Source organism: Lissotriton helveticus, chromosome 9 (genome assembly GCF_964261635.1).
Source record: "Lissotriton helveticus chromosome 9, aLisHel1.1, whole genome shotgun sequence".
Classification (NCBI taxonomy): Eukaryota; Metazoa; Chordata; class Amphibia; order Caudata; family Salamandridae; genus Lissotriton; species Lissotriton helveticus.
In genome coordinates, this window is record NC_136070.1 from 875,302,493 (window position 1) to 875,317,999 (window position 15,507).

General features: G+C 49.5%; 1 protein-coding gene across 1 annotated transcript in view; it reads left to right on the forward strand.

The window, feature by feature from the left end:
• Positions 1-8,963: 8,963 nt before the first annotated feature.
• Positions 8,964-15,507, forward strand: part of LOC144781942 (cytochrome P450 2G1-like) — a 410,077-nt gene continuing 403,533 nt past the window's right edge. The window contains exon 1 of the mRNA XM_078661035.1: positions 8,964-9,185. Within this exon, the coding sequence (XP_078517161.1) occupies positions 9,006-9,185 (180 nt within the window). The 5' untranslated portion in view covers positions 8,964-9,005. The remainder of the gene's footprint in view (positions 9,186-15,507) is intronic.

The window sequence follows — 15,507 nt, forward strand, 5'->3', positions numbered from 1 at the left end:
GTGTGAGATAGTGATGGCTGGTTATATCGAGGTGGGGATTGATTGGTCGGGGAACATGTGATGTTCCAGGGCATAGAAATAAACGAGGGACAATACCAAGGCGGCCATCTTGGGAGACTCGGTTGTGCCACCCAATTAGGGGAAGTGCCGAAGTGAAGTGCAAGTGACAATTTAAAGTGAGCCACATGAATTTCATTTAGGTGAATCAACATATTACAGTAAAAAACAGCAAAAAACAATAAAAACAGGGATGACTGATAGCCAGAACTAAATTAAAGCAGTCCACTCCTCCTGCAGGTTCAGTCCTGAATGCAGACTGTCAGTCTTTAAAATCCATTTGAGCTCCTCTCTGTTCAGTAGGCGAGTCAGGTCACCACCCCTGGGTGGAATGATGACCTGAGTGATCACAGTCCAGCGAATGTCATTTTCCGTATGCCCCTTGTCCACAAAATGTTCAACCAACGGGGCATTGGGTGTTTTACAATGGATCCGACTCCGGTGTTGGGATATCCTCAGTTTGATTTTCTGCTTCGTTTGGCCAACATATATCAGGTCGCATGGGCACAGAATGGCATAAATGATGTTACAACTATTACAGTTGGTGAATGTTCTTAATACATTTCTCACATCTTTGTAAACAAACTCTTTACCATCTAATGAATAGTCGCATACAACACAGGTACCACATTTGGAGTGGCCACGAAGGGGTGGTTGTTGCCAGTGATCATGGGGTGTGACGTTCTTTACTACTGGCAATGCAGCCCTTACTAGCTGATCTTTAAGATTTTTATTCTTCTTGAATGCAAAGAGTGGGGTGTCCCAGTTAAGTGGACCCGAGTTCAGTATGTGCCAGTTCTTTTTTATGCTCTGTTTAACACGGTTGGATATTGGTGAGAAGGTGGTCACACATACCAATTTATCAGAGGATTGTTTTGGTTTAGGCTCAAGGAGTGTTTCGCGTGGACAGTACCATGCTCTTTTCATGGAGTTTTTGATTAGACGTCTGGGGTAGCCTCTCGTTCTGAGTTTCTCAAAAAGGGTATTAGACTCATAGAAGTAGTCCTCTTTTTTGAAACAATTTCTCCTTAATCTGAGGAATTGTGAGTATGGCAAGCTGTCCCTCAGGGCCCTGGGGTGACAGCTGTCATAACTAAGCAAAGTATTCCTTTCCGTGGGTTTACGGAATAGGGAGGTATACAGAGTGCCATCTTGGTGTTGGATGTTTAAATCTAGAAAAGCAATCTTCTGGCTGTTGTGGGCTAGGGTGAAAGTTAGACCATTACAGTTATTGTTAAGCCAATGCATAAACCCATAGAGGTCATCCATTGAGCCACCCCAAATAAGAAAAATATCGTCTATGTAACGCTTCCAGGTATGCAACCCTTGATGGAATGGGTTGCTGGGGGACAAGATGGTGTTAGTCCTTATGAAATATGTATTTAGACTATTTACTTTCACGTACATTATTCGGTAGTGCCATATATAGGTACCCTATGCATCCTTTCCTCTGTTGTACTCTACTCCTGGAGGCCTAATCCAATGAGATTTTGTGAAGTTTATGCTGTTATCTTGTTCTAAAGGAATTATGATGAAAAAGAACTCTTTGACTGTAAAAATGTGTGAAGATATCATCACTTTTTAAATTAATATGTGAATGACTGTTTTATGTGCTACATTCTGTACTGTTGCTTTTTTATTGTATACACATTGATAGTTATTCATAACCGAATAAAGTATTTCTACTACAATGGCCAACTATTGCAGGGGTACTTGCCAGTTCTACTGCCATCTGAACACAATCAATCTCCCTGTCTGTGCTCTCGGGTCACTGAACTACCCCTTGGGGAACTCTTCCCTTTATTTGTGGACTCCATCCGTGCAGCACCTAACCTTACTTTGCTCACAGATGCATCCCAGTAGGCAGACAGTGTGATGTGGTCAATTACACTCCTTGGGTCTTACTTCTGTCCCTAACCTAGGCAAAACTCTGACCACAAGGACAACAACCAACAGAGGCCACTGACAGCTGTCAATGTCAAGAACCAGGCCTAAGCCATCAAGGGGTCTCTAACCTTTGTGGTTTGTCAAAGTCGGGGACAGTGGTTCCATTCGCCTTGCACCCTTTTTCCACTTCACCTCCCACCAGCTTTTGGGTGGTATCCTGAGACTGGTCACTCAGCCCAGAGTCTGTACCCTGAGGCTGAACAGAAGACATGGTAGGACTCTCCCTCGCCCTGTTCCTCTCTCTGTGGTCCTTCACTTGGAAGTTGTACCCCCAGAAAACTGAACTGTTAGGGTGCCTGTGGCGACCGCCCCTCTCAGTTCCCCTGACAGTGGGAGAAACTGAGTCCCCAGAATGCATTCTATGGGCCTCTGGGAACTAACTACAACACTCCTCTGGGTAACCTCCCACCCACTCTAGGGATACCAGGGCCATAGGACAGAAGAAGTCCTGTTCAAAGGCTGGAGTTATCCTACACACTTGGCTAGTGTACTACTCTGGAGAGACAATGCTCTCCACCATCATGGTGTGGCTAGCCCGGTGTCCCTCAGATCAGTGACTGGGACCCCATTCACTGTCACCTGGTGGAAGTGACAACTCCACCCTCAGGGATCACCAACTAACCACCTCCCATACAAAGGAAGATCACTGCATGGTCTGTGACCTGTCCCTGGGAACTAGCTACCCCTAAGGCCACATTGGCCACCCCTGTAGCGGTAACACCAGCGGGGGATTTCTTAGGACAGACAGAGTCCCCCCACTTGTGTTACAGCTGGAAACACCCAAAGCAGCAGGGCTGGAAATAGGATGCCCTGAGTCACCACCTATCAGAATCCTCCTCCATGTTTCGCAGAAGGGCCTCGGGAAACCTTTCCTCCCCCCTTACCTGGGGACTTCCCTGTGTCTCCCTTGACCTCCCCATAACTCTCCTGGAGGGAGCCTGAACCACCAGCCTTTTTGGTATGTGCACCCTCCTCTCTCAAAGGACATGGTAGAATTGCTGGCACCATCACTGCTGGACTCAACCAGTCTGTCCTTGATGTCCAACTCTCTTGGGCTCAACTCCTGTGCCAACATCATTTTTTCTTCTCTTCCATAGCCAATCTCTTTTGGCTTTCCTCTATCCCCATGGCAAGCCTTTTATCCTATAAGGTTTTCTACTTCTCCAATTTAGCCAGCTCCAATTTAAATGTTCTCTCCTTCAGCCTATGCTCCAGCTCTTCCTGGGGCAGGTCTTTGGATGAGACGCTGCTCCCTGCCCTGGAAGGGGCCCTCATTCCTGGGAGTAAGTTGCTCACCTCCTCCATAGACAGCAGCTAAATGCCTCCTCTCAGAGCCTAGTTCAATTCATCCACATTCTGACCCTCCTCTAGGGTCTCATTTAGTGCAGTATGGGCTTCTCTACCAGCTCTCTATTCCCTTTGCAGCTCCATCTTCTTGGTGGTGCTCTTCACAGGAATCCTAACCCCCTTGTAGAAGTCGCTGAGCTGGGCCACAGTGTGACCCTCAAGTTTGGCCTGCTCAAACTCCCTTCTTGCGGGATGAATGCAAAACCACCACACAGGGACAAGGTTTAGTGTAAATTACAAAAATGTCAATCAGGGAAAATTGAAACTAAAAATGGCAATTGAAAAGAGTAGAATTTGTTTAATAAGGATCAAAAACAACTGATTAGAATTGGTCTAGATGTCGATAGTAGTGTACAGCAAATTACTGCATGTCACTGCACAAACTCAAAACCTCTCCTCACCGCGGATCACCAGTGTTAGAAATGGGGTTTCTGGTTGACTAGGGTACCTACCTAAGCCAGGCAGGGTTAGTCAGATACACGCATAAGCTAAACTGTGATCACCCTCTGGTAGCTTGGCACACAACAGGCAAGCTTATCAAAGAGGCAATGTGTAAAGTATTTGGGCGGTAATTGCAAACACAACAGTGATGGACAGAATGTGGATCAATGTCACACATTCACCCCAGTCCAAAGATCTGGGCCCAAATCCATCGTTTTTCCACTCCACACCACCCTGGGTTAGACAATGGCGATATGCAAATCAGCGCTGACCCTGTGCCCCATGGGAACAGTCCAGTCCGAACTACAAAAGCCATGTCCTTCCCAGAACGGAATCAAGCATCCGAGGACCGGCCCGGTTTCGAGGTAACACCTCTCATCAGCCCGGCTAGCTTGACTCCAGTGGTGTGGAGTGCCTGGGACTCACGTCTGAGCATCCCCAGTACACTTAGAGCGGTAATTGCAAACACAACAGTGATGGACAGAATGTGGATCAATGTCACACATTCACCCCAGTCCAAAGATCTGGGCAAAAATCCATCGTTTTTCCACTCCACACCACCCTGGGTTAGACAATGGCTATATGCAAATCAGCGCTGACCCTGTGCCCCATGGGAACAGTCCAGTCCGAACTACAGAAGCCATGTCCTTCCCAGAACGGAATCAAGCATCCGAGGACCGGCCCGGTTTCGAGGTAACACCTCTCATCAGCCCGGCTAGCTTGACTCCAGTGGTGTGGAGTGCCTGGGACTCACGTCTGAGCATCCCCAGTACACTAAGAGCGGTAATTGCAAACACAACAGTGATGGACAGAATGTGGATCAATGTCACACATTCACCCCAGTCCAAAGATCTGGGCCCAAATCCATCGTTTTTCCACTCCACACCACCCTGGGTTAGACAATGGCGATATGCAAATCAGCGCTGACCCTGTGCCCCATGGGAACAGTCCAGTCCGAACTACAAAAGCCATGTCCTTCCCAGAACGGAATCAAGCATCCGAGGACCGGCCCGGTTTCGAGGTAACACCTCTCATCAGCCCGGCTAGCTTGACTCCAGTGGTGTGGAGTGCCTGGGACTCACGTCTGAGCATCCCCAGTACACTTAGAGCGGTAATTGCAAACACAACAGTGATGGACAGAATGTGGATCAATGTCACACATTCACCCCAGTCCAAAGATCTGGGCCCAAATCCATCGTTTTTCCACTCCACACCACCCTGGGTTAGACAATGGCGATATGCAAATCAGCGCTGACCCTGTGCCCCATGGGAACAGTCCAGTCCGAACTACAAAAGCCATGTCCTTCCCAGAACGGAATCAAGCATCCGAGGACCGGCCCGGTTTCGAGGTAACACCTCTCATCAGCCCGGCTAGCTTGACTCCAGTGGTGTGGAGTGCCTGGGACTCACGTCTGAGCATCCCCAGTACACTTAGAGCGGTAATTGCAAACACAACAGTGATGGACAGAATGTGGATCAATGTCACACATTCACCCCAGTCCAAAGATCTGGGCCCAAATCCATCGTTTTTCCACTCCACACCACCCTGGGTTAGACAATGGCGATATGCAAATCAGCGCTGACCCTGTGCCCCATGGGAACAGTCCAGTCCGAACTACAAAAGCCATGTCCTTCCCAGAACGGAATCAAGCATCCGAGGACCGGCCCGGTTTCGAGGTAACACCTCTCATCAGCCCGGCTAGCTTGACTCCAGTGGTGTGGAGTGCCTGGGACTCACGTCTGAGCATCCCCAGTACACTTAGAGCGGTAATTGCAAACACAACAGTGATGGACAGAATGTGGATCACTGTCACACATTCACCCCAGTCCAAAGATCTGGGCCCAAATCCATCGTTTTTCCACTCCACACCACCCTGGGTTAGACAATGGCGATATGCAAATCAGCGCTGACCCTGTGCCCCATGGGAACAGTCCAGTCCGAACTACAAAAGCCATGTCCTTCCCAGAACGGAATCAAGCATCCGAGGACCGGCCCGGTTTCGAGGTAACACCTCATTAGCCCGGCTAGCTTGACTCCAGTGGTGTGGAGTGCCTGGGACTCACGTCTGAGCATCCCCAGTACAATTAGAGCGGTAATTGCAAACACAACAGTGATGGACAGAATGTGGATCAATGTCACACATTCACCCCAGTCCAAAGATCTGGGCCCAAATCCATCGTTCTTCCACTCCACACTACCCTGGGTTAGACAATGGCGATATGCAAATCAGCGCTGACCCTGTGCCCCATGGGAACAGTCCAGTCCGAACTACAAAAGCCATGTCCTTCCCAGAACGGAATCAAGCATCCGAGGACCGGCCCGGTTTCGAGGTAACACCTCTCATCAGGCCGGCTAGCTTGACTCCAGTGGTGTGGAGTGCCTGGGACTCACGTCTGAGCATCCCCAGTACACTTAGAGCAGTAATTGCAAACACAACAGTGATGGACAGAATGTGGATCAATGTCACACATTCACCCCAGTCCAAAGATCTGGGCCCAAATCCATCGTTTTTCCACTCCACACCACCCTGGGTTAGACAATGGCGATATGCAAATCAGCGCTGACCCTGTGCCCCATGGGAACAGTCCAGTCCGAACTACAAAAGCCATGTCCTTCCCAGAACGGAATCAAGCATCCGAGGACCGGCCCGGTTTCGAGGTAACACCTCTCATCAGCCCGGCTAGCTTGACTCCAGTGGTGTGGAGTGCCTGGGACTCACGTCTGAGCATCCCCAGTACACTTAGAGCGGTAATTGCAAACACAACAGTGATGGACAGAATGTGGATCAATGTCACACATTCACCCCAGTCCAAAGATCTGGGCCCAAATCCATCGTTTTTCCACTCCACACCACCCTGGGTTAGACAATGGCGATATGCAAATCAGCGCTGACCCTGTGCCCCATGGGAACAGTCCAGTCCGAACTACAAAAGCCATGTCCTTCCCAGAACGGAATCAAGCATCCGAGGACCGGCCCGGTTTCGAGGTAACACCTCTCATCAGCCCGGCTAGCTTGACTCCAGTGGTGTGGAGAGCCTGGGACTCACGTCTGAGCATCCCCAGTACACTTAGAGCGGTAATTGCAAACACAACAGTGATGGACAGAATGTGGATCAATGTCACACATTCACCCCAGTCCAAAGATCTGGGCCCAAATCCATCGTTTTTCCACTCCACACCACCCTGGGTTAGACAATGGCGATATGCAAATCAGCGCTGACCCTGTGCCCCATGGGAACAGTCCAGTCCGAACTACAAAAGCCATGTCCTTCCCAGAACGGAATCAAGCATCCGAGGACCGGCCCGGTTTCGAGATAACACCTCTCATCAGCCCGGCTAGCTTGACTCCAGTGGTGTGGAGTGCCTGGGACTCACGTCTGAGCATCCCCAGTACACTTAGAGCGGTAATTGCAAACACAACAGTGATGGACAGAATGTGGATCAATGTCACACATTCACCCCAGTCCAAAGATCTGGGCCCAAATCCATCGTTTTTCCACTCCACACCACCCTGGGTTAGAGCATCATTGTTGTGTTTGCAATTACCGCTCTAAGTGTACTGGGGATGCTCAGACGTGAGTCCCAGGCACTCCACACCACTGGAGTCAAGCTAGCCGGGCTGATGAGAGGTGTTACCTCGAAACCGGGCCGGTCCTCGGATGCTTGATTCCGTTCTGGGAAGGACATGGCTTCTGTAGTTCGGACTGGACTGTTCCCATGGGGCACAGGGTCAGCGCTGATTTGCATATCGCCATTGTCTAACCCAGGGTGGTGTGGAGTGGAAAAACGATGGATTTGGGCCCAGATCTTTGGACTGGGTTGAATGTGTGACATTGATCCACATTCTGTCCATCATTGTTGTGTTTGCAGTAAAGTATTTGGGCAGCACATTAACTACAGCAAAACAGTGAGAATATCACAACAAGGATACACACCAATTTGAAAAAATTGATATTCTTTATCTTATTTTAATATGACCAAAACGTCAAAAACCCAGTAAGTACTTCTGAACTACTTACTACTTACATTGGTCTTAAGGTTTGCTAGTAGATAGGTATTTAGTTTGTTTTGGATTTCGCTTTCTAAAAAAACAGAAACACATATTTCCTCTCGTCTTGTAAGGGTCTGTCTGATTAGCAAAAAAAGTGCACATTTTGTTATCGCATCTTTGATTTACAGAAGGGGGCTCAGATTTTTGTACACCTCGTTCAGTAACACGTATCGCACGTTCGGTCTATTTGTGCCAACACAATATGCACCAGGAAAACGAGGGAATGCCTCGTCCACTCACCCGCGTTACATTACCAGCATGTGTCATGCCTGCCCACCTTCAAAACGCAGACCCAAGGTGCACCTGCAGAGAGGCTGACAAAGTGGAAACCAGAACCGGGGTGCACCTGCAGAGACAGCGACAAGGTAGGATGCAGACCCGTGGTGCACTTGCAGAGACACTGACAAGGTGGCATGCATACCCGGGGTGCACCAGCACGGAAACTGACATGGTGGCATTCAGACCCGGGTTGCACCTGCAGAGACACTGACAAGGTGCACCTGCAGAGACACTGACAAGGTGGCATGTGGCTTGTCTTGCTTGTGCTTACCCTCCTGGGGCCTTCAGTGCAGCCTGAGGGGGCATGAAGGCCTCCTTCAGGTCAGTGGTCTAACTATACCCCAGTGGCCCTTGTGTGCTCACCTCAGCGCTTGACCCCACTCTGAGTTAAATCATGGGTTAGCCAGGCACGGTTGTATTTACTGATCAGACAGATGTCATCAATCTATGATAAAACCAAGCAGTGAGGGTGAACGAAGTGTACGACTTGGCTCTGCAGCAAAAGGTAACCAGTGCCAACTTTTCTCCAAGGACCGCGCTCTTTCGGTTCATGTTTTTCATAATTATGAAACGAGTTCTCAACATTTGCAAACAGTGCTGTGACATGACCTTGATTTGATCTTTGCCGGATTGTTACGATGGGGCAATGTGGAAACGATAAACCCAGGGGATTCTGCCAGACTGGAACAAGGGTGGGTCAGGCACATATTTGGTATCAGATGTCGTGCGTTACAGAATGTTTGTGTTTCTGCAATGCAAACAAATTGACAGAGCCTCATGTGACCTAACAGGACAACGTGAGCCAAGGTTTTCAGGTCGTATAAAGCTGCTGGTCTCAGTTAGATCCGCATTAATGCAAAACAGCAAAGGAAGCATTTTATCATGGATCTTGGATGGGTGTGGACTCTTTTGCTGGCTTTCGTGATTTCCTACCTGTTTCTTACTTTAGCATGGAATAAAATGTACAGGAATAGGGCGCTGCCCCCTGGCCCGACACCTCTGCCAATTATTGGAAACATGCTCCAGTTACCTTTCGGACAAATGGTGAAGTCAATGATGAAGGTGAGTCTTTTTTGTCGTGGTTATTTTTGCTTCATGTTTCCTATGACAGATTTGATTTCTCAGATCTGTGTATAACAATATTCACCAAGTGCCCTATTACTTTAACGTGACACCACTGGCAGCCAGTGATCATTGAAAGCACAGAGGCTCAATTTCGGTGAGAGAGTGAAGTTGGCCTTACATCATCTAGAAAAGTTTAGGAGGGAAAAAAGTGATCAAGTAGTGTATTTTTAACTCAGTTTTGATACTAGCTTGATTTAAAGCCAGGGGGCACACATGTAACGTTGTTTTTCCTGGTTTTTGCAAATAAAGTACAACATATATTACAAGTTTCCTTACTAAATTTGCCATGAATCCCCGCCACCGTATGTTAAGAATTTGCTCCAGTAGGCAATTGCCAGCATTTTGTAATGGGCACAATGCGTATACCATATGCCAAGAATTATGTACAATATGCTAGTGCCAGATTGTTTCCATTGATTTTGTTTCATATCATGGATGACGCATATGTTAAAGATTACCTCAAACATGATAGGGTCCCAATTTCTCACGAGTTGCCCCCATCCTATGGTTGCCCTCCTTGAGCCCAAGACTTACCTCCATTACACCAGCAGCAGAATATTACCTTAGGTGACCAATATATCAAGAATTACTACCATGACACTAGATAGCAGGGGTGCCTTCCTGAACAAAAACAGTCCTGAGAGGCTTTACCCATTTTCTGTTTGGTGCAGAATGCATCACGAATAGAAAGAGGAAAAAACAAGGAGAAATTTGGTAAATCTGGGAATGCCTAAAAAACCATGGGAGTTGCGTAGGAACACCCACGCAATGCCCATGGAACACCTCCCATCTGCTGAGTAATGTAACACTGCGATTTGCAGTGCATTGCATTATTCCATATATATATATCGAGCCATTCAAATCCAAGCAAAGTGGCATTGGTGGCTTCAAAAGTATGACTTCAGGGTTGTGTCGCTCTTGCACTACTTTGCGTGGTGAAAGAGTGACACAAACTGGGTCATAAATATGGCCCTAAGTGTTTTACACTTATTAACTCTCACTTGCTCATTCCACTCACTCCCATGCACTCTCACTGATTTTCACTCACTTATTCTCAAACACTCTTAGGCACATACTCACTCAGACCTCACTAGTTCACATTCATCCTCATTAACACATAAACATGCTTACACACATGCACGCACACACAAACTCATAATCTTACTGACACATAAACAGAGCAGCAACACTTGCTTTTTAAAAAAACTTTTTTACTTCGCTTGCTTCAGCTGCTGGCTATTCCTTCATGGCAGCAATGGGAAAGGAAACCCCCACTAGACATTGGGGCAAATAAGACACCCTTTATGTCTTGGAAATGAGGATCCAAATAGAGCAGCATGGTCAGGATTAACAAGGGCAGACTCACCTCAAGCACACTACCAGCTCCTGTTAGGGCTGGAAGCACCGCTCTGGCAGAAGCTCAAAACAGCTTCAAGACCACAGCATGAAACTATTTTTGGACCCCCCTTGGGCACAAGGGTGCACTGATGTGGACCCTGACAGACCCATTGTATCACATGTACTGTTCTACCTACAGTATGTTAGCTAAATAAAATAGCTGGTGCCTGTGTGGGAGATTTATAGATGTATTATGTCCCTCAGACATGTACAATCAGGATATCCACCCTCAGACTGTCTTGCTTTTAAACATCTCTCTGTATTGACTACATGCCACACCTCCTCCCCCCCCGCTCCCTTCCTGATCCTGTCATCAGGAGTCTGGAGAGGCCGAGGGGGCTAACACATGCACATGAAACACGAATGTTGGGTTTCATGAAGAATGCTGGATTAAATAATGAGCACCATGGGCAGAGGAAAGGGACAGTATGTGGTGACTCACAGGTGCCAGGGTTGCGGTCTGATGCCCCTCTTGACGACCCACCACTGCAGTGACACTGGTGCTATACTGATGTAAATTCACTTTTGCACTGTTTTTGTTGCTTGCCTGATACAAACCAGGGTAAAAGAAGAATCATGGTTTGCTTCTCTACCTAAATGCACAAACTGCAACAGGGTAAATGTTCTATATTGTTGCTATATTGGCATAACAGGGAGTATCGTGCAATAATCTGACCACGCAGATGTTTAAAGCGTAAAAGGCCATTTATTAGGACCAGGCTGCAAAACTAAACAATAACCATTAACAACAACATTAATAACAGAAAACCCCCATACACTCCTCCTTGTTTCACTCTCTTCACCCACTCTGACTCATGCCTCCAACCGCTCCATATCCCTTCCGTACCTCATCCATATCCACAAATCACCTATCATCCTGCCCCGAATCCTCTGGCATTGCAATCATGCCTCCAGCTCCCAACCTCATACAATTTCCCCCCTCCCCCCGAGGGATGGGTGCGCCCGCTCTTGACCCCCCAACCCCTCCATAGAATCGCCTAACACAGCATGTCCTAAACTGGCACGCTAAACCAACCCAAGCCTCAAACCCATAAACTGCAGGGTGGGTGGATGGCCTTCGAAAACTTGTCCCCTCTCGATGATGCCGAATGCAGGAAGAGGAAGTTCCCTTCCTCCCCTGCACTCTCCTACCCACCCCCTAAACCCTCCCTTTCCCCTGCCTGGTCCTATCCCCTGCGCGAAGGACCCCGGGGAAAGACTGGTCTGCGACCTACTTCCCCCGGGGCCCGGCATCGCGCAAAAATCAGACCACGCAGATGTTTAAAGCGTAAAAGGCCATTTATTAGGACCAGGCTGCATAACTAAACAATAACCAATAACAACAACATTAAGAACAGCAAACCCCCATACACTCCTCCTTGTTTCGCTCTCTTCACCCACTCTGACTCATGCCTCCAACCGCTCCATATTCCTTCCGTACCTCATCCATATCCACAAATCACCCATCACCCTGCCCCGAATCCTCTGGCATTGCAGTCATGCCTCCAGCTCCCCACCTCATACAATCTCCCCCCTCCCCCCGAGGGATGGGTGCACCCGCTCTTGACCCCCCAACCCCTCCATAGAATCACCAACCAGGGAACCCCCTGTAGGGCGGTTACCTGCCCCACCCCCCCAAGTAGGAATTGAAAAACAGTGCGTCTTCCTGCCACACCCCACTCACACTGATGGACAACACCAAATCACCTCGTTCCACAGCTTACTGACCACATCCCTCATCTCCATCATATAATACGCATTCCCCAAACGAGAAAGATGCACTCCGTCACCCTGAACAGTAAGGGTTCCTCCAGTCGTAGACCCGTGTGAGAGATAACCTTTATGTCCTTGTCCCCACAAAACAGTCTCATCGCTCTGTTGAGCTTCCTCCGGGCTTTTCAATGCTTCATTGCTCCCCTCCACACTTTCCTGGGGACAAACTCGGTCCAGGCTTTGCAAGTCCCTGCAAGCCTCGTTTTCAGTACCTCCAAATCCCTCTGCATCAGCTGCAAGAGCGCCAAACCCGACAGCTGTACCAAATCGTTCTCCCCAAGTGGATTATGAGTAAGTCCGGGCATCCTTTTTGTGGAACCATCGTTGCGAGCCAAGGCAATAGTGCCCCCATCGCATCCCCCCTTTTCCCCACCAGTGCACCTCACGTTGTTGTCCTTTGAGTCCCAGGTTACCGCCGTACACCTGCTGCTCTGCGTACTTCGACGCCCAGTGCACAAAGGAATGCCCCCCGATCCAGGTGACCGTCTTGGTCCCCGGTCCACCCACGCAACCTACGAAAGAGAAATATGTTAAAACAAACCTACAACCCCCACAAACCCAACCACCAAACAGCCGCTCACTTCCTAATATACCACTCACAGCACCTCGACTTCCACCTCCCAATCTGACGAATCCTATCCCAGGACCACCCCAACCGGGCTGTCGCAGCCCAAATTCGGAAGGACTGAGTCCCAAAACCAGCCGGCTCCAGCCCCAGACTCCGCAACGCCATCCGCAACACCGCCAGCAATTGGCCAGACGTAAACCTTGACCCGGACTCATGACAGAAGATTTTGCCTGCCTGTCCTGCAAAGCTGCCTAAAAGAGCCTCCATTCAGTCACCGGACACACACTCACACTGTCTGACTCACACAGCCAGAACCACTTGCCCCGGCTGAACAGATCCGTCTTCGAGTGTCCCAGCCAAATCCCCAAGCGCCAACCATCCAAACAGATCTCATCATACCTCCTGCCACCCATTGACCTTGTGCCTAACAATTCGGATACCCGAAAAGCCCCAAAGAACATCCACACCATGCACAACCGAAAAATCCGCACCTCAAACAAGTCATAACAACACTCCGGCAACACCCCCACCAGCCGAACCAACAACTCAAAAGTAACTGCTTCCCTCAACATCCCACCCCCCCTCTGCCTCTCCCTACCCCAACCTCGGAGCATCCTACTTAAAATCACATCCTTAGTAGGATCAAACCCCAAAAACAAGCTACAATAAAACGCCACTCCTGCCAGTTTTCCAGATATCATTGCAGCAGTCAACGCCTTGTCCATGCAACACAAATCAAACCGCCGAACACCCTGCTCCACCACTGCACTGTCCCCTAGAACAGAATCCTGATGCCACCCCATAAACGAGCCAAATTCCGCCCAAGCCAGCTGATATGTCCTTCTCGTGGTGTCGGCAATGGAATGTTCCACCAAACCGATCACTCTCACTCCTCCAAGGCCCAGATGCCGTCTGGCAGCTCGGTCTTGCACTGATCTGCTCCTGGTGCCAAACACCGGAACCGCTGCCACTGCGAACGAGGCAAAGCATCCGCAATGTCATTATTCGCTCCAGGGACATGCTTGGCTTTAAAAAACACATTCAAACGCAAGCATTTCAACATGAAACTCCGCAGCAACCTCAGCACTCTCAGATCCCTGGCTCTCTGGCGGTTAACCAACTCCACCACCGTCATGTTGTCAACATGGAAAAGAACTGCTCTATTCTGGAACTCCAAACCTCACACCTCCAGCGCCACTAGTAAGGGAAAGAACTTCAAAAAGGCAATGCTCCTCCCCTGCTTCAACCAGTGAGCCGGACAGCTCTCTGCGCACCACATACCATCCCAGAATAGTCTAAAACCAGCTGCCCAGCTGCATCGGAAAAAATTTGACATTGCCAAACCGCCCTCTCCTCATCAAAGTCCAGGGACACTCCGTTGAAATCTGTCGAAAACGTCAGCCAAGTCCTCTAGTCTGCTCGCACCCCCATGGAGATCCGAACCCTGTGGTGTGGAAGCACTGCCCCGACATGGCCATGCCGAGCCGCCGGCAGAACGTCCGTCCCGCCCTGACTACCCTGCAAGCGAAATTCAGGAAACCCAGCAACCGCTGTACCGCCCTCAAAGCAAGCCTCTTCTCCCCAATCGCCCGCAAGAGACACTCCCGAATTTCCGCCGCTTTTGCCGCAGGAAGCCTGGACAGCCAGTGAACGGAATCCAGCTCAATTCCCAGGAACTTCAGACCACAACCGGGGCCCGCCGTCTTCTCGGGAGTAAGGGAAATGCCAAAGTGCTTGGACATGTCTTGGAAACTGGACAGAGCCCTGCCACAGTCCCCCAATTGGGATCTCCCTACAAAAAGGAAATCATCCAAATAATGGGTGACGTCCCGGTGGCCGCTGCCTCACGTGAAAACCCATTGCAAGACGGTGCTGAAAAGTTCAAATAGCGCACAGGAAATCGCACATCCCATGGGCAAAACCTTGTCCACATAGATGGCCCCCTCAAACTGCATCCCCAGGAGTGAGAAATCCGCTGGGTGTATTGGCAACAGGCGGAAGGCTGACTTGATGTCGCATTTGGCCATTTCCGCCCCCGACCCACACACTCGCACTAGGCGGATCGCGGAATCCAGGGACGCATAGAGCACCCTCGAATCCTCCTCAGAAATGAAATCATTCACGGACTGACCCTCCGGCCATGACAGGTGGTGTATCATCCGAAACTCCCCCTCCTCCTTCTTGGGCACTACCCCCAGCGGAGAAATGATAAGATTGTCGGCCGGCCAGTCAGTAAATGGGCCCGCTATTCTCCCTTCCTCCACCTCTTTCTTGAATTTGGCTGCCACCACTCCTGGCAGCTCCTTCACTGACTTCAAGTTCTCTGCCCACTTCTGCACCCTGGGACCCTGATACCCTACCGTAAAGACCTCCGTGAACCACCGAATCCTCAACGCCGCCTCCTGATCTGGGTAACACGAGAGCCACGGGTCCATTGCCTCCAACCTAACAGGTGTAGGTGCCCTTCTGCCCAGGTTGTCCCCTACCCTTCGCGTTCCGCCACTGTTCCGAGGGGATGAC